This window comes from Myodes glareolus, chromosome X, assembly GCF_982192425.1.
Source record: "Myodes glareolus chromosome X, mMyoGla1.1, whole genome shotgun sequence".
Taxonomy (NCBI): Eukaryota; Metazoa; Chordata; class Mammalia; order Rodentia; family Cricetidae; genus Myodes; species Myodes glareolus.
The window spans coordinates 79,062,640-79,088,340 of record NC_142053.1 but is presented as its reverse complement, the minus strand read 5'-3'; the positions used below and the strand labels follow the sequence as shown (position 1 = coordinate 79,088,340).

General features: G+C 38.2%; 1 protein-coding gene across 2 annotated transcripts in view; it reads right to left on the bottom strand.

The window, feature by feature from the left end:
• Positions 1-25,701, bottom strand: part of Zdhhc15 (zDHHC palmitoyltransferase 15) — a 110,458-nt gene that overhangs the window by 16,883 nt on the left and 67,874 nt on the right. For both annotated transcript variants that reach the window (XM_048417934.3, XM_087903203.1), the window contains 6 exons: positions 16,408-16,477; positions 14,741-14,773; positions 13,899-14,019; positions 9,045-9,177; positions 7,132-7,258; positions 4,043-4,146 (listed from right to left, as the gene is read on the bottom strand). In XM_048417934.3, the coding sequence (XP_048273891.1) occupies positions 4,043-4,146; positions 7,132-7,258; positions 9,045-9,177; positions 13,899-14,019; positions 14,741-14,773; positions 16,408-16,477 (588 nt within the window). The remainder of the gene's footprint in view (positions 1-4,042; positions 4,147-7,131; positions 7,259-9,044; positions 9,178-13,898; positions 14,020-14,740; positions 14,774-16,407; positions 16,478-25,701) is intronic.

The following is a 25,701-nucleotide window of genomic DNA, read 5'->3' as shown; positions in this document are numbered from 1 at the left end:
TCCTCTGAGAAAGCCATGGAGTTTTTTTAAATATCATTTTTACATGCAGGTCGAAGCTGGCTTACAGTAGTTTGCGTTTTAGCATCTCTTTGACAATCATGCCCACTTTATTATTCATGACACTCACAATAGGCAGGACTGTAGATGCTATCCATCCAATTTGGAGAAAATGGTTCCATTTGGAATAGATTAGTATAAAGACTTTTATTGTCATCTCTAATTTTTTAATGTAAGATATAGGAAAATTTATAATGAGAAAAAGCAATAATGTAACAGGCATTTCTGGATCACTTCCCCAAAAAGCTAAAATGCAACTCTAAGTCTCTCAAAAATCTTTTTAAAAGATGCCTGTTTAATCTCTGCAGAAAATGACACAGATGTGCGTACTCATTTGTGCAGCTCTGTGTATTTGTGCATTAATTAAGTACTTTATTTTTAAAAGCCTCTCCAGAGAAACCCATTTAAATGCTTTGATTTCATAAATGTGATTCTTTTAAACCTATTACTTTCCTGTATTAAATTAGGGTAGGGATTTCAAAGAACATAAACTTTTCTTGGCGTTAGCATCACATTTTCACTTATTGAGTTGCTGTTGCCAGATTTTATCATTTTATACATTGAATATTTTACATTATGCTATTAATAAATACATAATGTATGGCAAATGTTATATTATTGGTTAACTATTAATTCTGACATAATTTCTAAAGGAAACAGAAATGTAATTTTAACTTACAGCACCTTTCTTGGGAATGTATTGTTAAAAGATCACAGACTCAAAGTTAGCTAGGAAGGGATAGGAGGGTGGAGAGGGCAGTTATGAAACTGGGGGATGAGTATGCTCAAATACAATGCATGAATTTATCGAATAATTTTCTGGGTGGTGGAGCATGCCTTTAATCCCAGCACTTGGGAGGTAGAGGCAGGTGGATCTCTGAGTACGAAGCTAGCCTGGTCTACAGAGTGAGTTTCAGAAAAAAAAAATTAACCAAAGCATTGTTTAAAGACATATACGAACAATCTGTATATGACCACATACACACAGAAGACATCCATGACTGAGGATAACACACAGTCAACTGAACAGAGTGCAGTTAGAGAACCCGTGTTAGAGAAAAGCACCATTATATAATAAAGTTGGTAGACATAAGAATGGGTTAAAATCTCATTCATTTAAGATGGCATAGTGGTCTTGAAAAAGAGGTTTGTGCTCTATGGTGTATTTTCTGATTTTAGAAGCAGTTGGATGCTTCAGATAACAAGATGGCACTAAACCACAGTGCCATGTCTCTTATTTATTCTTCCAAAAGACAGACGTACTATCATACTGCAAAACTCTCAGGATTTAGAATCAGGATACCTTCATTTGATTCCAAACACTGCCTGATTCATGTTATGGGATACTGGATGAGTTAATTAACTTCTCCCATCCTCAGTTTCATTAATTATAAAATATTAGTGTCTATACAACATGATTACTGAATTCAAAGGACATAAAAATATAAAAGTATTTTATAATATATGAAGTTATGTGAAAATTATGACCGAATATGATTGAAAAAGACCAAATTTAGAGGCTGCTTCAAAAAAGTAATGTCTTGAGTGGGGGAGATGGCTCAGTGGGGAAAGACAGTTGCTGTGCAAACCTGGCCGCCTGAGCTTAATCCCTAGAACTCATGCAATGGTGGAGAGAGAACCAAATTCACAAATTCATCTTCTAATTTCCATACAAATACTATGGCAAGCACACCTACTGGGAATTGGAACTCACCTCTGTAGAAAGCACTTTACCAACTAAGCCATCTCCCCATCCCCTTCATAGTAATTTCCATGTGATGTGGAACTACATATATCTTTAAAGTGCTCTACTAGACAGCATAAGGCTCACATACGAACTGTTTTTCTATTACCGAGTGATTTCAGCCAAATTTGAAATTAGGTATATCTTTAATTTCTGTTGGAAAGAGTCAATACCAACATAAGAATTCCCATCTTCTGAGACTGCTGAAAGCTAATGTCTGTTGACAGGGACTAATGGCAGGAGGATGGCCCAGCAAAACACAACCAGCTTCTCACAATAAGCAGGGAAGTAAAAGACATTTGTGTGTGTGTTCAAAATTCTTTGGCTGGGCAAGAATTATCTTCTTTTGTAATTCTATGCTTGGGGCTGATTTCTCATTTTTCAATCACAAACATGCTTTCTTTTAAGGTAGTACTTTCAGGTAGAGAAGCCGGACTTTGTGTGGACATTTAGAAAAGCTTTTCTTCTGCATCTGACCCTCACTTGAAAGATTTTCACGTCCTCATTCAGCTTCATTTACCCCAGGTACAATTCATGATGACTATTAAAATTCCCTACTTAAAAATTTCTGGATCCTGCTTTACTTCAACAACTGTTAAAATCTGCTCTCTGATGGCTGGTATCAACAACATTTGCAAAGAAGGAAAATACAGCAGAGGGTACAGTGATGGGCAGAGAGAAAGAATAGAACATGTATGACAGGAGACTGTTATGTTTAGATCTTCATAAAACGTCTCAAGATGACCCAATTATCTGATGGAGGAAATTGGATGGGCAAAGTTTCCATTTTAAATTTTTCTTTGCCCTTACTAGATGCATGTACAAATTCACTTCCACATACCTTTCACTTTGTAGTGTATTTACGCCATTCTACAGTGTATAAGGTTTTAAAGAAAATTGAACCATTCTAAGTGAAGGAGGGTAGAGAAAGGTGAACTGTTGCCCAGTGACAGAAGTAAATCTTTATAGTCAAGTAAAATACCATGAGTGATTATCTGGGAAGACTTTACTCGCAGGCACAATACTGTCTATTATATTCCCTGGTTTATCTCTAGAGTTGTAAGTCATGGCATAATGGAGCTGGTAAGGAACTGCTTAAGTTACCATCTAATGCTTCTGTAAAGATGGGTTCTCTTTTGGGATGTGTGTGTATGATGTGCAATCATGTGTATATGCATGTATGCATTGTGAGAGTGTATGTGTGTGCAGATGTGTGTATTCCTGTGTGCAGGGCAGAGACTGATGTTCGGTATCCTTGATTACTCTCTACCATATATATTGTTGCAGGATTTTTCACTGAACCTGAACTTCAATGTTTCTGCTAATCTTTCTAGCCAGCTTGCTCCAGATATTTCCTGTCTCTACTTCCTGCATTGGGATTACGGGTGGGCCACAAACAAGGCCACTTGGCTTTTACTGGATCTGGGGATCTAAATTCCCAATTCTCATACTGTGTGGCAAGCACTGAAAAAGATAATGCTGAGCTTTCTCTTCAGATCCACCAGTTGGTCTTATTTGTCAACTTGATATGATTTAGAATCAGCTTCTGGGTATATCTGGGAAGGTATTTCCAGAGACCTATCAGTGCTACTTCCATCCTCTCTGACACCAGCCTCCAGTTTCTTCATTCCTCCCATGCGGAATCAAAACCAGAGGCTCTGCAGGAATCTTCAGGCCTCCAGCACCAGTCTGGGATTTCTAAGGCTTTCAGCTTTGTGGACTGAGCAGCTACTGGGTTTTCCTGCATCTCCATCATATGGATAGCCATTGCTGGACTATCTAGGCCCTATCACGCTAGCCATTCTAATAAATTTCTTTATATAATACATAACATATACATGCATTTTTATTGATTCTGTTCTTCTAGAGAACATTACTTAGCATAGCTGCCTTGGTCACCCACATTTGTTAAACAAATCTGGCTTTACTTTTCCTTCTCCATCCAGAAGGTACTTAAGAGGTTGTCATCCTTATAAAACCTCTTTGGACATTTTATTTTTTTATTTTCTTATTTTTATTTTTTTTTTGAGACAGGGTTTCTCTGTGTAGCCCTGGTTGTCCTGGAACTCGCTCTGTAGATAAACTGGTCTTGAACTCACAGAGATCCACCTGCCTCTGCCTGCTGAGTGCTAGGGTTAAAGGCGTGTACCATTACCTGGCTCTACGTTGTTTTTTAAAACACAGATAATGTAGTGTTGAGTCTGCCATTCATTGACAAAGCTTTCTTCTGAGTCTACTCACCTCGATTGTCATCCTCATTGTCTTCCCATGGTTCTTCATTTGCCAGCAGCGGGTTCTGAGACTCATTTATAGACCTCATAGGGAAGGAGTGTCCATCACCGGGGCTGGTGAGAAAGAAAGGTACAGAGTTTGCATCTGACACAAACTTTCTTTTTTTTAAATTCAAACTCAGTCATACACAGAAGGAGGGAGGGGTGAGAAAGAGAGCAAAAGAGAATTAGAAAATGAGAGAGAGAGAGAGAGAGAGAGAGAGAGAATATGTGTGTATATGTATGTATGTGTATGGGTGCATATGTGGATGACAACTTATAGGAATAGGTTCTCTCCTTTCACCATGTGGATCCTGGGGATTGAATTCAGGTTGTTAGGTTTGGTGGCAAGCACATTTATACCCACTGAACTATCTCATCAGCTCAGTCAGGGTCTTATTTTGTGACCTAGGGAGGTCCAGAACTTGCAATCTCCTGTCTCAGTATCCTGAGTGCTGGGATATAGGTGTGTGCCATAATGTCCATGTAATATAAATTTTGAGACAGCGATAATCTTCTTAGAAATGAGATATAATCATGGATTTGGGTTTGTGTTGTGAGGATTCTCTGGTCCAATTCTCTACCACTGAGCTATACACCATGAGACTTGCGGATTCTTAGTTCTTTTGTCTAAAGCCATGATCAAATAAGCTCTTATTATCATCCAAGCATTATCATTTACTTGCTAAATTACCCTCATTTTCCATGTCTTGTTTGTCTGTATCAATGCTGACTATTTTTGTTTGTAAGACATTCTTTAATTTGCTTTCCACAATGCCCAGTAGCAATATGCATATGCAATTTCATAAATATCACTTAACTATGATAGTCCCAATTACATCCCATTATCAAACCATTTTGATTCTAAATTATAAAGTGAGGTGAGAAGACTCACCATCACTAGGCATTGTGGGAAAAGCTGCTATGAAGGGTGAGAAGGATGCTCCTGCACCCTGATTTGTTTTTAACTTGTAACAAAGAGTGGAAAAGAGGAATGGCAAGGTGTCTCTGCAGTGTGGATTCCAGGGACAATTTATCTACATGTGAGTCTACTTTGTGGGTCTCTATCTCTATGGTAATCTAGAACATGTCCCTAATGAATTTCTGGCCATTCCCAGATAGGAGGCCATGGCAGGAATCATGGTGGCCCTAGTCAGATACTGTTATAGTTTCAGCAATTGAGTCTATATAGCTGAGTGTATCCTGAGTTTAACTTTGCATGGCTTTTTGGATTATTTATCTGATGCTGTATATACTTTTTTTGCTCTAGTTCTGAATGATATCAATAAAAAGTTTACAGATTTTATTTATATTGCTCTACAGAAAAGGTTAGAATAATGATTATGTAAGTAAATGGGCTTTTATTTTTGGTTTTGTTTTTATACTAGAGTGATGTGGTAATGGACTTTTGACTATTTATGTGTCTCAGTGTGTGATCAGAGTATATGTAGCTAATTCCTGCTAACAGTTATTAATCAATATTACCCATTGAGGAATTTTGTCTTGGTATTTATAGTTAGAAGAGTTGGCTATACCACACCTTAAACAAACAGCCCTATAAAACATTAACTGGCATAGAGGAAGTATTGATGCAGCAAGGGAGGAGAGGAGAAAATTTAACCTCTATTATTATGTGACTCCAGCAAAGTTTTTTTCCAACAAGAGAATATTAATATATGTTATTTGAGCAGCGAACCTAAAGGATACAGAAAGGTCAAGAAATTCTCTAAAATTCCTGTAGCTTGTGGTGGTTTCAATGGGGTCACAAAGTCACTCAATGGATATAAGTCTAGTTCTACAAAAAAATATGAAACAAGGCTTCTCTGTGTAGCACCCTGGCTGTCCTGAAACTCACTCTGTAAACAAAGGCTGCTGTCAAATTCATGATTCTCTTTCCTCAGGCTTCCAAATGCTGGAGTTAAAGGCATGAACCACCATGCCTAGACTGTGAAGAACGTTTTTGTGTAGTTTATTCTCCATCTTTAGGGCATATTCCAAGAAATATAATCATTGGGATAATGGATGTTTTTAATATGTACTGTCAAATTTATTAAAGATGGGTGCCAGTTTACCTTTCCACAAACAAATCATAGACATGTTTGTTTATTTGATCATACCTCCACTTCATGATTTGTCTTTCTAAACACACAAATGAGAAATTTGGGAAATATCATACCTATAAGACTGATACCAATCTGCATTTGCAGATGGGTATGGTGACACATGCCTTTAATTCAGCTGTGAAGGGGAAGAATCAAGTGGGCTGCAGCAAGTTCATGGCCAGTTTGGTCTACAAAGTGAGTCCAGGCCAATCAGGGCTATATAGTGAGGCCTCATCGCAAAAGAAATTGAGTCTAATTTGCTACTGCAGGTGCTCAGTCATCGTCAGAGAAGCTTGCTCTGAGATGGGAAGTGGTTGATGCAAAAACCCATAACTGGCCAAGAGGGTGAGAGTGAGTGATGGCAGCATACTCGGCCCTAAATTAGGCAGCTGTATTACCCCCTCCAAAAGCCCAGGGAACATCATGGAAGAAATGGTAGAAAGAAGGTCATAGCCAGAGTGTAGAGAAATGGACAACAAAAACTAACTTCTGGACATGAACTCACAGAAGATATGGCTATCTGCACAACACTTGTACAAGACTGGGCCCATCAACACTTTACCATAAATAGGGGATGAACCCATGAGGCCCTCGCCCTCTCCCTCTCTGTGATATTATTGGTAATTAACAGTTGTTGGGGGAAGTACTGTTTTCTTTAGCAGTGTAGCCATTGAAAAATTGTTCTTGCTCCAGTAAATAGCTGCTCATCCATGCATGTGCCAGCAACACTAATTTCAGTGAGTGAGAGAAACACACAAAAAGAAGATAAGAAAGTAGACTTGTTGAGAAGAAGGGTTCCAGCAGGCGAGAGGAGGGATGAGAAAGGGGAACGGAGTGTGAAAATTACCAAAATTCATTATAAATGTGTGAAACTCTCAAACAAAAACATTCAAAAATAAATTTGCTGCTTAAATGCATGGCTCAGCATTAGCTGCTTCCAGTGGTAATAATTACCTACCTGGACCCAACAGGTATTAACCAGAACTTCTTATTATCGCCAAACACCTGCTGGATATTCTTGATGAAGCCAAGGTTAAACCCATTTTTCTCCGGTCCACTTGTAAATACTGGAGTGCAAAAGGCCTCTAAGACAGTGCAGGAGAGTTTGGAAAAAGGAAGAGAAATAAAGGAATACATTTCATCTCTGTGATGATTTTACATCTCTCCAAAAAATGTACTCTGGATTTACGACATCTTTTTGTTGTTTAAACATAGGTCCATGTTTTTAATTATTGTTAAATTACTTAGTAAAGCTCAGTTAAATTATTTAATAAAGGGTGAAATTGTTATTGAAAACAAGGAATTTATACTCATCATTTTAAGGCAGAGTAAATACACAATGGCAAAAATAATACAGCATTCATGAGGGGCATGTCTTTGGACGTTAGAATTTAAGGAGTGCATGAATAGATTTAAGTGTACTTTATTGGAATCAAAGTGGCAACAACAGCCAAATGGTCTCCATCTGTAGTTCTGGGACCAAAGTAATGACACATAAAGAGATGGTAATGACATTGATTTGGTTTTGAAACATTTCAGAAATGAAGATGTTCACAATGAAACCTGCAATGTAAAAAACCTAGTTTTACTCCAGACGAAATGTCAATGGGTGAACTGTAATCACCTCAAAGCCTACGAGGAATTGGGCCACATTAGTGCACATTATTTTTAGACACACATTTATCCCATTAAGCAAACACTTTCACTGTTGGGCTCTGGCTGCATCTCACCATTTCCCATTTGTTCTTTGTTTTCAGACCCTGTTATCATGAAGCTTTTAGTACTTTTCTACTTTTGTAGCGATCTCTCAACCAAATGTGCTAATTTACTACCCTAAGTACTAAGTGCTATACGTATATTTGATTTAGAAAAATGGGTGCAAAGATTTCCCTAGCAAATGAATTCTCAAAGTGCAGTGGCTTTTACTCTAAATTCCTTTCAAATCTAATTCATCCTAGTTAAACGTTTAACACTTGAACGCTTTCTTCCTATTCCTTGTGTACTGACTTGTAGACCATGTAAATATTCACCATAGATGAAGTAATTATTGCACTAGAATTCTTTCGTTCTATATATAATAACAAGTCTAGAGTACTAATTGACAGCAAAAAAGAAAAAACCCAACTCATTTAGTGTACTGACTTTCTGCAGATTTAATATGCATAGCTCATTTGTATGGTCCTTCTATATACTCTTTTGACTGTACATACCAATCTGATTCTTTATAAAAAGAATTTTACATTTTTAAATTTATTTATTCATTTTGTGTGTGTGAGTTTATGTGCACATACCTTTGTGTGCATGCCATTGTATGAAGACAGAGGATAACTTGTGGGAATCAATTCTTTCCTTCTACCACGTGAGTTTTGGAACTTGAACTCAGGTTGTCAGGATCTTGGAAAGCACCCTTACCTGCTGAGAAATCCTGATGGCCTGGATTTTTGCATTCATTTTCGTTATTCATTTGGAGTCTTTCTAAGGTCCCTGTTTTTTTGCTAAGCATCATCAACTAGATTATTGTTATTTAGTGTCCTGTCTTCCTTCTGATACTCATTTTTTTCATGTGACATTTTTAGAAGTCAGATTGTAAATTTGGGGATACACTACCCCAAATTTACTATAAAGAACTGTGATCATTTTGGGTTCTCTATGGGATGTGACTCATGGATGCTCTGTATAGTCTGTAAGCTTTGTTCACTATTGTTGTCCAGTTCAGTAGAATGTATTTCCATTTGTCTCAGTATGGAGGCAAGGGCATATCACTAAAGCTAAAACACTTTACTACTGGTTTTTCTCTCCTTAAGGAACAGCCCACAGGGAACAGTGAGATACATTAATATGCATTTTCCTAATCATAATATTCCATCTTACCTAAGGTAGTTTTGTTTCTGCTGACAAGCCAACAATGGTAACCAAAGAGAATCACAAGGCTGACAAAAAACATGCAGGCCACAAAGAGGAGAAAGAGGACGTGGAACTTAGAGCGAACACTGGGTAATTCCCCCTAGAAAAAAAACAAGACACAAAGAAAACAAAACATTAAAGTGGGAAAGCTTGGCTATCTTTTCTGTATAGATTAGTAGTGTTTCATTTGTAAAAATCCAGCTCCAATTTTAAAAACAGATTTTGTAAGCTTAAATTTTATTACTGCATTTACTTATTTTGTGTGTGTATGCACACGTGTATGTGTGTATGTGTGTGTTTGTGTATGCACATGCCAAAGTATGCAGGTATAGAAGTCAGAAGACAACTTGTGGGATTCAGCTCCCCCTCCACTATGCAGATTCCAGGGACTGAACTCAGGTCATCAGACTTGATAACAAGTGCAGGTCCTGACTATTATTTATTTATTCTTACAAAATTGTTGCTCATTGTACCTTATTATTCTTAGCTTGCAAAGCTTAAAATGGATTCTTGTTTAAGTGCAATATATAATGCACCAATTAGAATAGAGTAATATGAAAAAGTTATATATCCTCAGGTCATAATTGGTGTGAAGCCCATATTTCATTTAGCTTGAGAATTATGAATCACTGTCTATGGGATCATAAGGTTAGTACTGTTCATTCTGTTATCTGAGAGTGGCTATAATAGAATCCTTTCATTTTTTAAATAAAACATCATACAAAAAGTCCATTTTTAATTTTTTTGCTGAATTTTGTGTGTTTGTGTGTGTGTATGTGTGTGTGTGTGTGTGTTGTACCTTCATGTATGTCTGTGTACCACATGTTTGGTTGGGGCCCACAGAGACCAGAGAGGGTATCAGATCCCCTGGAACTGGAGTTATAGAGGGCTGTGAGCCACCATGTGGGGGCTGAGACTGAACCTGGGTCCTCTGCAAGAGCAGTCATTGCTCTTAACTCCTGAGCCATTTCTCCAGCTCCTTATACTACATATGTATAGTATTCTTTATACATATGTGTCTTTGGCCGTATGTGTGTTAAAAATGCTAGATTGTTGAATATAAGAAATTAAAACACAGAATTTTAAAATGTCTTACCAGAAGTCATGAGCTGATTTTAAAGCTGTTGAAATTTTATGTTTTGATGTAGAATTTGCTGGTATACTACACCCTGTGGAGTAGCTGTTTGGACAGTAAAAAATCAAGCAGGATTTTACAGGTAATTGTGAAAGTAGGAAGTTAAAGATTGTTAGAGTTAACTAGACATCTTATTTTCCACGCAGCTCCAGTTTTTGTTTGATATGCAATTCTAGAGCAGAATAAATATTCTAAAGTTCTACAGCATTCATAATATGTGACATTTTGTCTTCAGAAAAGAGACGCAGAAAGCATTTTGAATTTTAGAATGAACATCTGGAGGAATGATTATGGCTTATTTCCTCCTTTCCCTTAACGGTCATTGTTTGGCACGATGAATTGGCTTGAGGTATTTCCAGATGCCCTCCAGTGATAAAGTTAAAGTGATTCTTAAGTGAAGTGGAACTTAACTTCCTCACGATCCTATTCTACTCCACTTATTGAACGTCAGTGCTTGGCAACACTTGCTAAGTTCAAACACTATAGGTTTCTTTCTTTCCTTGGAGGCTATATTTATTCATTTTTACATAAGGAAATGCTGGACCTCTTCCAGGTCGGATATGTTTGCAGTGCAAAGATAAGGGGGAAGCAAGCACATCAGATGCTCTCAGCTGATGGGTGGTCTGGGTGAACCCTGTACAGGGCAGAACGGTCCAGGAAACAGCTGCCTTAAGGACTTCAACATTTAGAAGCCTTTATCTGAAGCTCTCTATCTTGAAATGCTCCTTCCGACAAAATATTGACCTAAGCACCCAAACTGGACTGGTTTGGTTCCTGGTTGGTCTGATTCACGGTTACTTTTTACTTCTAATTTTTGCTTTTGCTGTTCTCAGGTAAGATTTCCAATAGCACTTCACAGTGCTTCTCACCTTCCATGAGACTTTGATCCCATGGGCTCTTCTTTCTGAGCCTGTATTTAAAATTCTAAAAGCTCACATTGACTTTCCCTTTTTACGTGAAAATGGGCACCAGAAAATGGCTGAACAAGTGAGGTTGTTCTGAAAGTCTGCTCCCATCTTGTGTAGCTGTGCTCCCAGCCTTTCCCCATCACTCTTTCTGAACTCATCTGTCTGGACGGTTTAGAATATCTGCTGTGCTGTACTTTCATAGAGTTCACAATATCAACTTTTCCTGTACAAACAGTTCTCTGTTCAAAAATGCATTTCCAGGAGATAACCAAGCTAAATCCCTCAGAGCAATGGTCATCAGAGACAGTTCAGAGGAAGATTTGTAAAAATAATATAATTACTAGGTTTCTAAAATAATAATCCATCACCTTTGTAAAGAGGTCCATAGCCTAGTGTGGTCGGTGTGCATTATTAATTTTGCAAAAGGCAAAGATTAATCTCTCTTTTGAGAGTAGAATTTGCTTAATTTAATACTGAAAGGAAAGAAATGATGTGATGGTCTTCTGAATCCTTTCTTCTAAAAGAGTTAAAGCCTGTCTATAGCAGAAGCATCATAGGCATAGCACATGGAAGATCACAGGAGCTTATGGGCAGACTTATGTTCAAGTTCTCCCTATGAGATTTGCAGCCAGGTAGGTGATTTTTGACAAGTTACTTCTGCTGTAAGCCTAAGTTTTGTCATCTTGGAATGTGACAAATAGTTTTTGCTTTGGCTACTTCACAGGGTTGTAGTGAGGATCAGATGAGATCACAGATATAAAAATACTTCAAGAACCATAAAGTACCATATATTAGAAGTTGCTGTTCTTGGGAGTACAGCTTGTCTCTTTGATATGGCTTAAAAAATATATGGCAGTGTTTATTTTTTATTTTAAAAAGAGGCTCAATTTAAACTCAGAAAGCCATGTATCCCTAAGCCATACTAATGTCACTTAGGCCAGAGTGACTGCAAGGAACCATTTCCCCAGCTGTTAATGCCCTTTTCATTGTAAGGACAGGCTATGACAGGCCTCATGCCCTCTCAGATGACAGGCATAAGTTAGGCTATCGAGGAGGAAAAAACACTGAAGGAATAGGAAAAGAACAAGGTCTTGCTCATCGTGGATTTGCTTGTACTGCTGGCACATTTCTCGTGATGAATTCCTATTCGGTTATCATCTTTTAAGAGTGAAGGAAGCATACAGTACCTGGCTTGCATTTCGGTATTTGATTATTGGCTGGCTAGGGGAGTTAAAGGCAAAATGTGTGAAATACAATGTTGTTTACTTTGTGATAAAGGTAAAGAGTCGTGATTAAATGGTAGCCCACTGTGTTAGGGCTCAAGAAAAGCATGTAAGAAAGATCAAGGCTCACACTTCCCTGCTGACTGGATGCAGCAGATTTTCTTCATATTTATAGAAGTAGCTCAGCATGCAGATGGAATGCCAAATAGGTCATGGAAACCTGAGGAATGGGGAAAAGATCTCGTGCTGTGGAAAGGGGCCAAAGAAGAGAAATCAAGATGTGTAGCTTGGTGAAATGTTTCCTATTTGAAGAAAATGCACGAGAACACCTCATCATTTCTGCTTGTAGTTTGCTTAAATTAGGGATTTTGATACCCAACATATTGCTCCTGTTTCTTACAGCTATTAATTATCTGAATTTATTAAGCAAGTTGAATAAAGTGCAATTTTCTACATTACTAGGAATAAAAGCACTGATTCATAATTTAAATATTTTAAAATTTAGCTTCTCAGTGTCTTGTCTTTTTCTTTCCTCATATTCATTATTATTTATATTCTGACCATGTGATTTACATTCTTTCCCTGCTGGTTTACTGCTCCAGCTTAGATATGACATTCCTTGTTATATAAGGCTTTTGCAAATTTTCTAAAGTAATAACCAGTAGCTTTGCTCACATTTGTGTTTTTCTATTCATTTAAGTTTCGATAACTCTCATTGTGGACACCTTAATAACTGTATTATAGTGTAGGAAAGAGATTTCTTTGAAAGTTTAACTGGCAGAAGTTGACAGAGGGCATATTTCATAATATTTTACCTATTCCCATATGCAAATCTACCCTAACTTTTTAAAATAGACGGTATATGACTGATATCTCCAAGTAGGAGAAAGATAAGATTTTGAGTTTTTAAAATTTTAAGGTTTTTTTTGTTTTTGAGATTTTGTGATAATTCTTAGAATCACTATATGTCTCATTGGATCTTAGCAATGAGACAAGTGCAGCAAGCAAGTAACAGAGTCAGATTAGCTCTGCCGCTCTCACTTCCCAACCCACTGGCCATCACACATGCTCAGAAGAGAGGCTGGCTGCGGTGGCAGATGCCCCAGTCCCCAAACTCAAGACAGATACCGGCGCCAGGGCTACACGGAGAAACTAAGTATTTTCTAACTAATTCCTATTAATTTTTTTTTTTTTTAGAAACTAGTGATTTGTATTTAGTTTCAACTAGTTTTCAAATATACCGCTGGAAAGAAAGGTCTTTAAAAGTCAACCACAGACATAGATTTGAAAGAGTGGGTCAGCAGAGAGGTTACTCTTCCTGAGCATTAGTAAGCCAGTCACGGATGACACAACTCATTTGACTGGAATCTTTACTCAACAGTTTCTTAAACTTCAGAATATTCAACAGGGAAAACTAGTTTTTACTACCTTACCTTCTGGTAACTTCATTAATAGGTATTTCAAAATGCCAAAGGCTAGAGGGTGAGGACTACTACATTTAGAGCGACTATTCACTTCTTTTGGTGGGAGCCGATTGGGATTTTTAAAAACTTACTCTCCAGTATTTGATGAAATAGCTGAAGACGGTTGTCACAATGTACAGGCAGTAGAGGACGGAGTAAGCTAAGAACTGCAGGAAGAATTTGTAGTTGGAAAATCCAATGCAGTTATTAACCCTAAAAAAAAAAGAAAGAAAACTAATTTGAAATCAGGACCTATTGACTGAGAACACACTGAGAGCGGACTAACCAAAGGAGGCACGTGACTCCTGCTGCTTCATTACATGTTGTGTAGAAACCCAACAGAGACTGAGGTTCCTTAATATAAACAGACTGGAAAAACAAGTTCACACATCACTAGTTTCCCTTTTTATTTACCAGCACAGCCACCTGAGCTACCTAATAGCTTTAGAATGGCTCCTGAAACACCCAAGCAAACCTGGATTTTCACTGCTAAAAACATATCTGTCTTAGTAGCTCCACTTTGACGCTCTCGTTGTAATTAGGTGAGTCCACACTGGCTTTTTAGGTCAGATGCACAACGTTTGTAGAAGAATCACTGAATTTAACTATCTGTAACATTTCAAAATCAAGTCATCTAGAAACAGAAACAAGTTGCATGGTGTTGAAGAAGAGAAATACTTGTGCCGTATTTCATTACTGGCTCAATGGCTAAAGTTATGGACAGGAGACAATTGGCTTTGCGACCTCAGGAACTCACTACCATACCTTTACCAGTATTTTCATCCTTGTTTTAAAATGTTATCCTCCCCATAAGTACAAAGTCCAGTGAATTAAGGTAGCAAAAATGGGCATGTTGCAACTCGGCTTAGGGAAGTGAGTATATTAAACAACTTTGACCCTTTTAGAGGATAGAAATGAAATCAAAAGGACATACCATGGGCAGTGATGGTCCATTTTTAAAACACACCTACAAAGCGGACAGAATACAGTATGATAAATACGGCTATGAAAATGAAGAAACACTTCCAAACTGAACTCAAGTTTTTAGCAGTATTTTTACATAGTTCCAGCAAAACTATCTACAGATTTCTACTCTGGCAAGTCCAAAATGACTGCCTCCTAAACGACTCATGGGATGATCAAGTCCCAGCACCGTCCTGGGACTATGCCTGCAGTAAGTGACAACTCCAGAAGTGTAGTCTTGAAAGGGATAGGGAATGTCAGACTACTGACCAATACAGTGAAAAACTTTAAGATGTCACCTTTAGTTTTGTTTACTTAGTTCAATAACAATGCAAGGGAAATATAGCCTTTGAATCAAAGGTAAGGGAAACATGGGTGGAAGAGGCACTCAGGAACAAAGGTATGACAGTAATCTACACTAACACAAAAAGGGGTTGTTACAAACATGAAACAATTTGAGAGACAAAATAAAATACAATGTTGGTTAGTAAATCAAAACAGAAAATAAATATCTATACCTCTGTATTGATTCAAATGATTAAATAGACAAATAAGTGGGGCAGAAGAGACACAGCTCCTTATGCAGATGTATTCCAAATAATTTATACATATATTTCAAGGAGAGGAATCATAACTTCCTATTACTTTAGTTTGAAGTTATGTAGAGTGACTTTCATCCAAAAGTATACAAAACTATACAAAAGTATAGTTCAGAAATGAGAGGAGGACAGAACAGTCTCACACTGGAAACACCTCACAAACAGCAGTTGAGAGAGATGTTCAATATTAACACTGCAGTCAAAAGTCATGTTTATATGTACCCTTAATACCATGTAATGAGATTAGTACGTTAGCTCCAAGGTCTTCTTCCACATTACCCCATTATAATGAGCATGATAAAAGAACAAACACATTTTAACTGAAGGACAATTTATAAAACATCTGATTCTTAATCCCCCAAACTGTAAAGGTTGTCAAAGCCAAGTAAAGTCTGAGAAATTGTCATGGATTAGATGACCTATAGAGTAGATGTGACTAGTTAATGTAATGGGATATGCTGGATGGAATCTTGGAACAGAAAAAGAATATTAGGGGAAAAGTGAGGATATCTAAAAAGTATATTCCAGTTAAAAGTTATATATAAATCACCCAACAGATATACTCACATACATACAAAATGACATCTGGACAAAAGATATTTATATAGCATTGGTTTGAATAGTAAAAGCTGTAAATTACATAGAGTTTCAATAGTAGAACATTTTTATAATTAAGCTATATTACAATAGAATACAAAGAAAAACAATGTCTTAATATTGGTTTATTAATCTTAGAAATGTATCATACTAATGGAACATATTAATAGGGGAAAGTGAGTGTTGGACATATGAGAACTCTCTTCACAATAAATCTGAAATCATTTAAAATGAAATGTTTCTTTTGAAAATGCAGTATTAGTTTTTCTATCTTTAGACTAGAATGATTATCACCCCTGTGAAAATGTTTGGCATGTGTTCATTATGTCTCAAAAGAAATGCTCTTATCTAGGCATGGTTACACGTTAGGATCAGTCATTTCGTTGTCTAGGCAACCATCAGTGGCCAGCATCAGCACAGAGAAAGTATAGTTGTCACTTACATAGCACAGACAGAACAGTGATGGCAGCGGTCTGGCTTGATTAGATGGCACCGGTCACAGAACCGCACAGCTATAGGAAATAGAAAGTGGTCAGTATGAGTTCAGGGTCAATATAAGATCCCACCGTTTACTAGTTTGTGGGTATATCTTGTTACCCACCGACTACAGATGGTCAAATGTAGTCAAGCTACTAAGCAAAACGTAATAACACAGCAAATTGTGGCAGTTAAATATTTTGTGTGTTGGACCAGTCTTAAGAGAACTTTTAAGGGATGAAAGAAGGGGGAAAGTTTCATCTTTGGATAACTGACAAAAGTTTTGCATTATAAACTAACTACTATCAATTGTTTCCATGATTTGGGAACTCATTTAGTCTGTTTATTCCAACTTTCCTCTCTGAAAATAAGAATTTATCTCCTATTTCCAGAGGTTAGATTGTATAAGATAGATACAATTCCTATAGCATGACAAAGAATGTGGTTCTCAGGATAACAATTTGGAGAACAAAAGAGACATTTTGTCTAGGACAATTTGTTGAACCCCCATTTTATAGATAAAGAAATGGAAGCCCGTGTCACATCAAGTGCCATGATCAAGGTCACGTCACAGCAAATGAATGCCAGGGCTCTAATCTATGCAGTTGTTTTTCTGACTTCTTAGTTTTGGGTTCTATTCACACACACACACACACACACACACACACACACACACACACACACACACACCATACCACACCACACCACACGACTCCCTAAGTAATGGGATGTTACCTGGAAGTGCAAAATAAATCCATTCCTCTCCAGGTACGTGTGTGTGTGTGTGTGTGTGTGTATGACTCTTCTTCCTCCTTCCTTTCTTTCTTTCCCAACTAAAGGCATTTATTATTCTTTTTTCTCAGTTTTCTCCACATTTACTGTTAGAGTATTGCTATGTATAATTGCATAATGCTGTTATTTTTGTCTAAAACCTGAAGGTACAGATAATTTGAGAAATATAACAATTCTATCTAAAGTGTACATTGGATACATATAAACGAGTTAACACAATAGGCTGCAAATTCAGCAGAGCGCCGTGTTCATTTCTGCTAATGAGTGTTTGTGTGCATGTGTGTGAGAGGGGGGAGGGAGGGAAGGAGGAAAGGAGGAAAGGACAGGGAGAGAACAAGCATATCATGTCTCAATATATGCCTGCAATAGTTCTGTAATTGATCATCTGCCCTTCATTGTTGCTGCCATACGGTACTTAATATACAGAGCTGCTAGATGATTTATTAAAAAGTAAATCAAGCATATTATTATCCACTTGACACTCAGTGAATTTCCAAGATGCTAGGAATAAAATCCAAATTCTGTATCAGAGCTTGGGGCCTCTGCCTAACTTTTCAAACACCCTTTGTACCACCGTCTATTCTCTATGCTCCAGTGCCATCGACTACTTCTCTGTCCTTGTAAAACTGCAACCTTTTGCCTATCTCATGGCCTTTACAGCTCTTTATGTTCTTAGTGATCATCTCTCTATGCTCTTTGAATGGCTTGATGGCTTGTTTTTTTTTTCACAAGACAAACACTTTATTTTTATTTTTTTAGAAAAGAAAATAGACTATCTTTTTTCATTTTATTTACCAAACCCAGTTGCCACTCCTTCCCCTCCTCCCATCCCCTCCACCTAGCCAGCCCCACACTCCCCATCCACTCCTCAGAGAGAGTAAGGCACATTGTTTTGTGGAAGGTCTAAGGCCCTCCCTACTATATCTAGGCTGAGCAAGGTATCCATCCAAAGAGAATAGGATCCCAAAAAGCCAGTACATGCAGTAGGGATAAATCCTGGTGCCACTGACAGTGGTCCTGCGGTCTGCTCCAGCCATGCAACTGTCACCCACATTCAGACGGACTATTGGACCTATGCTTATTCCTTCCCTGTCTGGCTGGAGTTGGTGAACTCTTATTAGCTCAGGAGAGCTAATTAGTGGGAGAGCATTAGATTGATGGCTAGTTTTATTTGACAACATAGTTGGTTTTCTGGTTAGTTTCTGCCAGCTTGATACAAATAGGGATCAACTGGGAAGAGGGAACATGAACTGAGGAATTACTTCCATCAGATTGACCTGTGGGCATGTCTGTGGAGTATTTTCTTGATTGATGATGTATGCATTAGGGCCCAGCTATCTGTAGATAGTGCCATCCTTGGGCAAGTGGTCCTGGGTTATAAAGAAAATTAGCTGAGCAAGCCATGGAGAACAATCCAGTGAGCAGCATTTCTCCAAGGTCTCTGCCTCTGTTCCTGCTTTGGGTTTGTGCTTTTTTTCTTGGTGATGAAATGATATTTGGAGTGTAAGATGAAATCAACCCCTTCCTCTTCAAGTTGCCTCTGTGCAATGTTTTATCTTAGCAACAGTGAAGACAGCTGGGTGTTTCTGCTTGTTCCTGGTGTTTGCGTTCCTGCTTTGAGTCACAGCCTTGACTCCCTAAGTGATGGAATGTTACCTAGAAGTGTAAGATGAAACCCTTTCCTTTTCAGATAGCTTTTGATCAGTGTTTTATTACAGCAACAGAGAAATGAACCAAGACAACTGGGTACCCACTACGTGGATATGTTTTATATCTGTATGCCAATGGGGATGTTTGCAGAGGAAATGGCCTTTGAATTGGTAGACTCAGGAAAGCAGATCATCTGCAGTGTGGGTTGGCTTCCTTCAACTTGAAGAGGACTTTAATAGAAAAAGGGGGGGGGGCTGAGAAAGGGAGAATCTGCTCTCTTCCCCTGGCTGCATTAGCGGGGACATTAGGCTTCTGTTTCTCTTTGACTAGATCTTAAGCAATTAGGACTCCTTTTCTCCAGGTCTTCAGAAACGAACTGAAAACTACACCCTCAATCCTCTGATTCTCAAGGTTTTGAATTTAGCCTAGAATGTACTATCTTGGTTTTCCTCATGCTTAGGCCTTTTACCTCAAACTGGAGTTATATCACTACCTTTTTTGGGGACTGCAGCTTTCATATGTTGATAATGTGAGTTTTCAGCTTTTGTCATTGCCTGAACTAAATACTAAATTTTCATAATAAATTATCTATCTATCTATCTATCATCTATCTATCTATCTATCATCTAGTCATCTCTCTATCTTATCTAATGTACTGGTTATTTTTCTTCAGAGTGTCAGGAATATAGCTTTTGGTACTGAAATTGAGTCTAGAGAAAAAATTTAAATGATGTTTTTGAATTTGTCTCCAGTTTGACTTTCTGAACGTGGGCTGCTTGCGTTATTCAAATTAAATTTTTAAAAGTTGATTTAATTAAATTAAACTAATTACAACACTTCAGTAGTAAAGAACATACTGGTAATCCATGACATGCTCCGGCAGGACAGTGTGTAAAGTATCTCCAATAAATGCTATCAATAACCACAAGAAGCAAGGAGATAGGTGACTGTATATTTATTTTGGAACATTTTAAGAAAACTAACAAAATAATGAGGTTGGCTTGCTGTTCCTAACAGCGCTGGAAAAGTAATGAAAGAAAAGAATGAGATATGGGTTTCAAATTTCCTGCACAAGAACTGTGTAAATGACCTGTAAGCGACTGTGCTTCTCCTGAAGGAGATGCTTATCTCAGAGCCACAGGACAGGCATCAGTGAAAATCAAATACAGAATTTCATCTTGAAACCACTTAAATTACAATGCAAGTTGAACTCCTGGTCTTGTAGGATGTTTACTGTTAAACTGGGGGCACTGACTGTGGAACAGTAGGACTCTGTAAGAAGACCTGGTGCAGCCAGGGACATCAAGATTCTGTTGACTGCTTCTTGCCAGAAGAAGATGCCTCCCTATTACTAGTGGAAACCAGCCTCGTCATTATCAATGGCATTAGCTTTTCCATCCCTGAATTAAGGGGTATGCCAGGAAACTGTGGCCACCATACAATACAATGCTGATTCTCTCCAGGACTCCCTCTTCTCTGACTCTAGATCTACAATTAGACCAAAGGATCAGCATGCACATAAAGGTGATGTGCACAGTATGACCCATGAGGATGTACAATATATTTGAAAAGAACTACTCGAGTTTTGTAATATAAACTTATAAATCCAGAGAAAATGTGTGGGAGCAGATATTAAGAATATAGGGCAATGTTGGGAGGAATATGAAGTTAGATATGGGTGAATTTAATACAGTATAAGACTTAGCAAGTAGCCTGGCTCTTGAAAAGTTCCCAGGATTCCATAGGGATGACCCCAGCTAGGACCCTGGACAGTGGACAAGAGGGTGCCTGAACTGGCCTTACCCTGTAGTCAGACTGATAAATATCTTAACTATCACCATAGAATCTTCACCCAGCAATTGATGGAGGCAGAGGCAGAGACCTGCAGTGGAGCCCTGGGCTGAGTTCCCAAAGTCCAGTTGAAGAATTGGAAGATGGGAATATGAGCAAAGAGGTTAGGACCACGATGGTTGGTACACCCACTGAAACAGTGAGCTTACCTGAGCTAATGGGAGCTCACCAACTCTGGTCAGACAAAGAAGGAACCAGCATAGGACCAAGCTACACTGTGGGTGACAGTTGTATGGCTGGGGCTGACTGCAGGGCACTGGCAGTGGCACCAGGATTTATCCCTACCACTTGTACTAGCTTTTGGGGAACCCATTCTCTTTGGATGATACCTTGCTCAGCCTATATATAGTAGGGAGGACCTTGGACCTTTCCCCAAACAACGTGCCTTATCCTCTCTGTGGAGTGGATGGGGGCGGGTATATGGAGAAAATGGGAAGGGGAACTTGAATTGGTGTGTATGGTGAAAGGAGATAGTTTGTTTTCTTTTTTAAAAAATTAAAAATAATAAAAAGTAAAAAAAAATACGTATTAGTTGAGATTCTACATTAAGGTTGAAGATTAGGGAAGTTAAATATTACACATTCTTGCTTCCGTGTGGAAGCTAAAAATGGTCCATAGATGAAGAATGTAGAATATTGGTCACTAGAAATGAGGAATAGTTGTCGGGAACAGGATACAAGAAGTGCATAGTTACTTTTCTATTTCTTTGATGAAATGTTATGATCAATGCAACTTACTGAAATGTTTATTTAGGCTTATAGTTCCAGAAGCTTAGAGCCCATGATGTTGGAACAAAGGCATATATTTTGAAGCACTATATTGAAGCAGAGAAAACAAACTTGAAATTGTGTGAGTCTTTACACTCTCGAAGTCTGCCTCCAGGGATGCACTTCCTCCAACAAGGACCTATCTCTTAAGCCTTCCAAAAGAGCACTACCAACTGGAGATCAAGTATCCAAACGCACAAGACTGTAGGGGGCATCTTATTCAAACCACCACAAAAAGGGTGAATAATGGGCATCAAAATACAGTCACAATAGGAGGCATAATTTCTAATGTTCTACAGCAGAAGAGGGTTATAGTACTTTATTATGTATTTCATAAAGAATGAAGAAAAGAACCAAAAGTTTCCCAATGCACAAAAATTATAAATAAATACTTAAGAAGAAAATTCTAGTTACTCTGATTTAGTATTGCACACTGTATATTTGTTTCAAATACCACATTGTACCCCATAAATATGAGCAATTAGTTTCTCTTGATAATAAAAAGAATAACACATGTTAGAAATTAAACAAAATATATCTCTGAGTATAATTTACCACATATGCATCTAGTTCAAATCCTCTGTTTTATTTTCTATACTACTACTTAAAATTATGAAGTTTTCTATGTGGTTTTGATAAAAATTTCCACACCCAACCAATGTCTCTACCTACCCAGAATCTAGCCAGCTGAGTTCATCTGAGTCATTCCTCCACACACTCCAACCACCAAATGAAGCTTCAGTCCCACACCTAGTGGCCAATCTGGCTTGTGCCACCCCCAATCTCCAGGCTCTGGCCAGGACCTGTGTCATCTACTACGAACCTACAAACCCTTTATGTACCCATCTAGTATTTCCTCCCAGCCAGGCCCTGCAAAACATGCAGCAGGGTCTAGACAGGTGAGTTTGCCTGATCCTCCCCACATCTCCAGATCTAGCCTGGGTCCCACATCCAGTGTCTAGGCCTATTTATGACAGTCCTGATCTCACTGCCTACAAACCATAGGCCCCAAGAACTACATGCAGCCTCTCTTCCCAGTCATGTGCTGCAATCTTCTGCCATGGACTAGTCAGGTGAATCCATCTAATCTAGATGAGGGAGAAGAATCCAAAGTCAACAGCGTAGAAAGATCTTCAATAAGGTCATAGAAGAAAAATTCCCCAAACCAAACATATTCATACAGATACAAGAAGTACACAGAACACCAAATTAAGAAGACCAGAAAGAATATCCCCATGGCATAACATAATTAAAATGATGTGGGAGTCCCCACTGTGTGCTATGATTAGCATTAATGAATAAAGAAACTGTCTTGGTCTATTGATAGGGCAGAACTTAGGTAGGCAGGAAGGACTGGACTGAAAGCTAGAAGAAAGAAGGGCAGAGTCAGAAAGACACCATGAATCTGCCACTGGAGACAGACATGCTGAAACTTTGCTGGTAGGCCACGACCTCGTGGTGATATACAGATTAACAGAAATGGGTTAAGATGTAAGAGTTAGCCAATAAGAAGCCAGAGCTAATGGGCCAAGCAGTGATTTAATTAATATAGTTTCTGTGTGGTTATTTTGGGGCTAAGCTAGCCAGGCAGCTGGGATGAATAAGCAGCCTCCCTGAAACAATTGGTGCCCATGTGGCCAACGAAATCGACATAAAACCTGAGAGGGCTTGAAAAGGAATTTTAGATAAAAAAAAACCCACAGAGTTTAACACAGTTTTATTGCTGTTTGCTAGCAGCAGGCCACAGCTCCATTAAGAGAGGTTTTCCTGATTCAGCCATAGCAGAAAAAAAGCCACGCATTTTTAAAATGCGGCTTCCTGAGCCATGCTGCCAGCACAAACTCTGGCTATGGAGCATTTGAATGGCATTTGTGGGCTCGGATGTTTGTGTGCCCAACTCAGGGTTGGGAGGAAAGTAGCCATGGTCATGGCTTGGTCCTCCCTACCTGGGTAGGCAGTGGGATCAGGTCTACTAGGCTTACACAGACAGGAGGGCATGGCGGATTCCTGCCACCATACACGTAGATGTTTCCAGGCTGCACAATGCTCTGCATGGCAGATTTGGCTGTTACTCAGATAAAAAGGGTTTATATGCTGCACGCTCATTCTCGGCGTTGGACTGCTGAGTGCGGCTCCTGCCTGCTGGCCGCATCGCTGACAGTGGTGATGCTTCCACCATTTTAAAACTAGAGAGAGGCGGAACCAGCATCCAGAGCAGCTGCAACCAAGCTGCTTAGCATTTTAAAAGCTCTTAAACACAGTAGAGAATCACAGATAATGCAATAAAGACAGATTCAGACATAAAAGAACTCTAAATGGGTCACAGTGTTGGATAAATGTATGTAGGCTTGGGAGAGAGAAGAAAAAGAGTATAGAGAGTTATAAAAAGAAGTAAATGGTTTATAAAAGATAAAACAAAGTCTTCAAAGAGACAGAGTACAGATAGTCATAGATTAAAAGGAGTAAGAAAAAATAAGCCACATAAAAATGGAAAATTCCACAGTCTGGATTATATATATTATTGTGTTATCTTTGAATTTTTTGACTGTGAATGAGATAAGTACAGAGAGACATATCATTGTATGGGCTGCTAAGCTGCTAAGCTAAACTAGTGTGTATATTATAAAGGTATCTTGACTTCAGAATTTGGGTCTCAGGATATGTTGCTTTGGAAAAGAGATTCTTCCACAGAAGATGAGAACCTGTTGATTGCTTCCAGACCAATATTGTTTGATGGAACAAGACCCCCTGAAAGGTTGCTGGGAAAACCTCCACAAAGAAAATATTTCACCCAATAAACAGCAGGAAGCAGTTTGGAGAGAAATAACTACACCCATATCCCCAAATATTGTTTATAAATGCCTGTTTACATTTAAAGGGTGATATACTATAGAGATGGATACTTTGCATTGGTATGGATCTTGGTTTATTTATATAAGTTTTACGTGAATTTTGTTATATGTATAATTGTGCTCTTGATTAAGGTATGGTGTTTGTACAGCTCATTTAAAAACTGTAATGTATAATATTTAATTCTGTAATGTATTACAGAAATATAGGTTATATATAATCATCTATAATAGTCAAGCTTATAGTCATGTTAGATTTTTCTCAATGTATAGAGATATACTTCAGTTAGATAGGTATTCTTTAAATCTTTCAGAGACCTTAAGAATATGGCATTTAAAATACTTTAATAACTTAGGACTTTTCATGACAATGAGACACATCTGCTCCAGGCAGCACTAGTTACTCAAAGAGGAAGATGGGCATCGAAGAGGCTCCTTATGGAGTTTGCTAGCCATTTGGGCAAGAAACTGCTCTTACCTGAACTGTTTGACTGGATATGCAGGACCCTCAGACAAATGACTGCTAAACTTGTCTAAAGGTGAGATGATTCTTTGGGGTTTCTATTTCATAAAAGACTCTACTAGACATTCTGCAGGATACAAAAGAAAGTGACTGGCAAAATGCCAATATAGGCAGAACTGTCTTTGAAATTTCCTGCTTCATGAAAAAGTCTGCTGGATACTATGGGTCAGAAGGCTGAAGATGGATGCCCCAATGGTACAGAAAAACTTTGAGTGACCGTCCAGGCAGTGAGATGTCTCTATCAATTCTAGAGTTTTGGAAGTTGCTTCCAATGCACTTTCTGTTTACTTAGATAATAATATATCCTTTTGGAGTCTTTGGTGGAGTTGAAGAATAGATAGATATAGTTATAGTTTTCCTTAATTATGATAAAAGATAAAGTAGGTATAAATACTGTAACTGTAATTCTTGCTTGATACCTGTTTTGCTATATGTAATTTTACTATGTTAAAGTTAAAACCTTCCTTTATTATTTAAACAGAAAAGGGGAGGTGAACTGGGAGTTCCCTCTGTATGCTGTGATTACCGTTAATGAATAAAAAATCTGCCTTGGTCTATTGATAGGGTAGAACTTAGGTAGGTGGGGAGAACAGGACTGAATGTTGGGAGAAAGAAGGGCAAAGTCAGGGAGATGTTATGGAGCTGCTGCCAGAGTCAGATGTGTCAGATCTTTGCTGGTAGACCACAACCTTGTGGTGATATACAGATGAACAGAAATAGGTTAAATTAAAATGTAAGAGTTAGCCAATAAGAAGCTAGAGCTAATGGGCCAAGCAGCGATTTAATTAATACAGTTTCTGTATGGTTATTTCAGGGCTAAGCTAGCT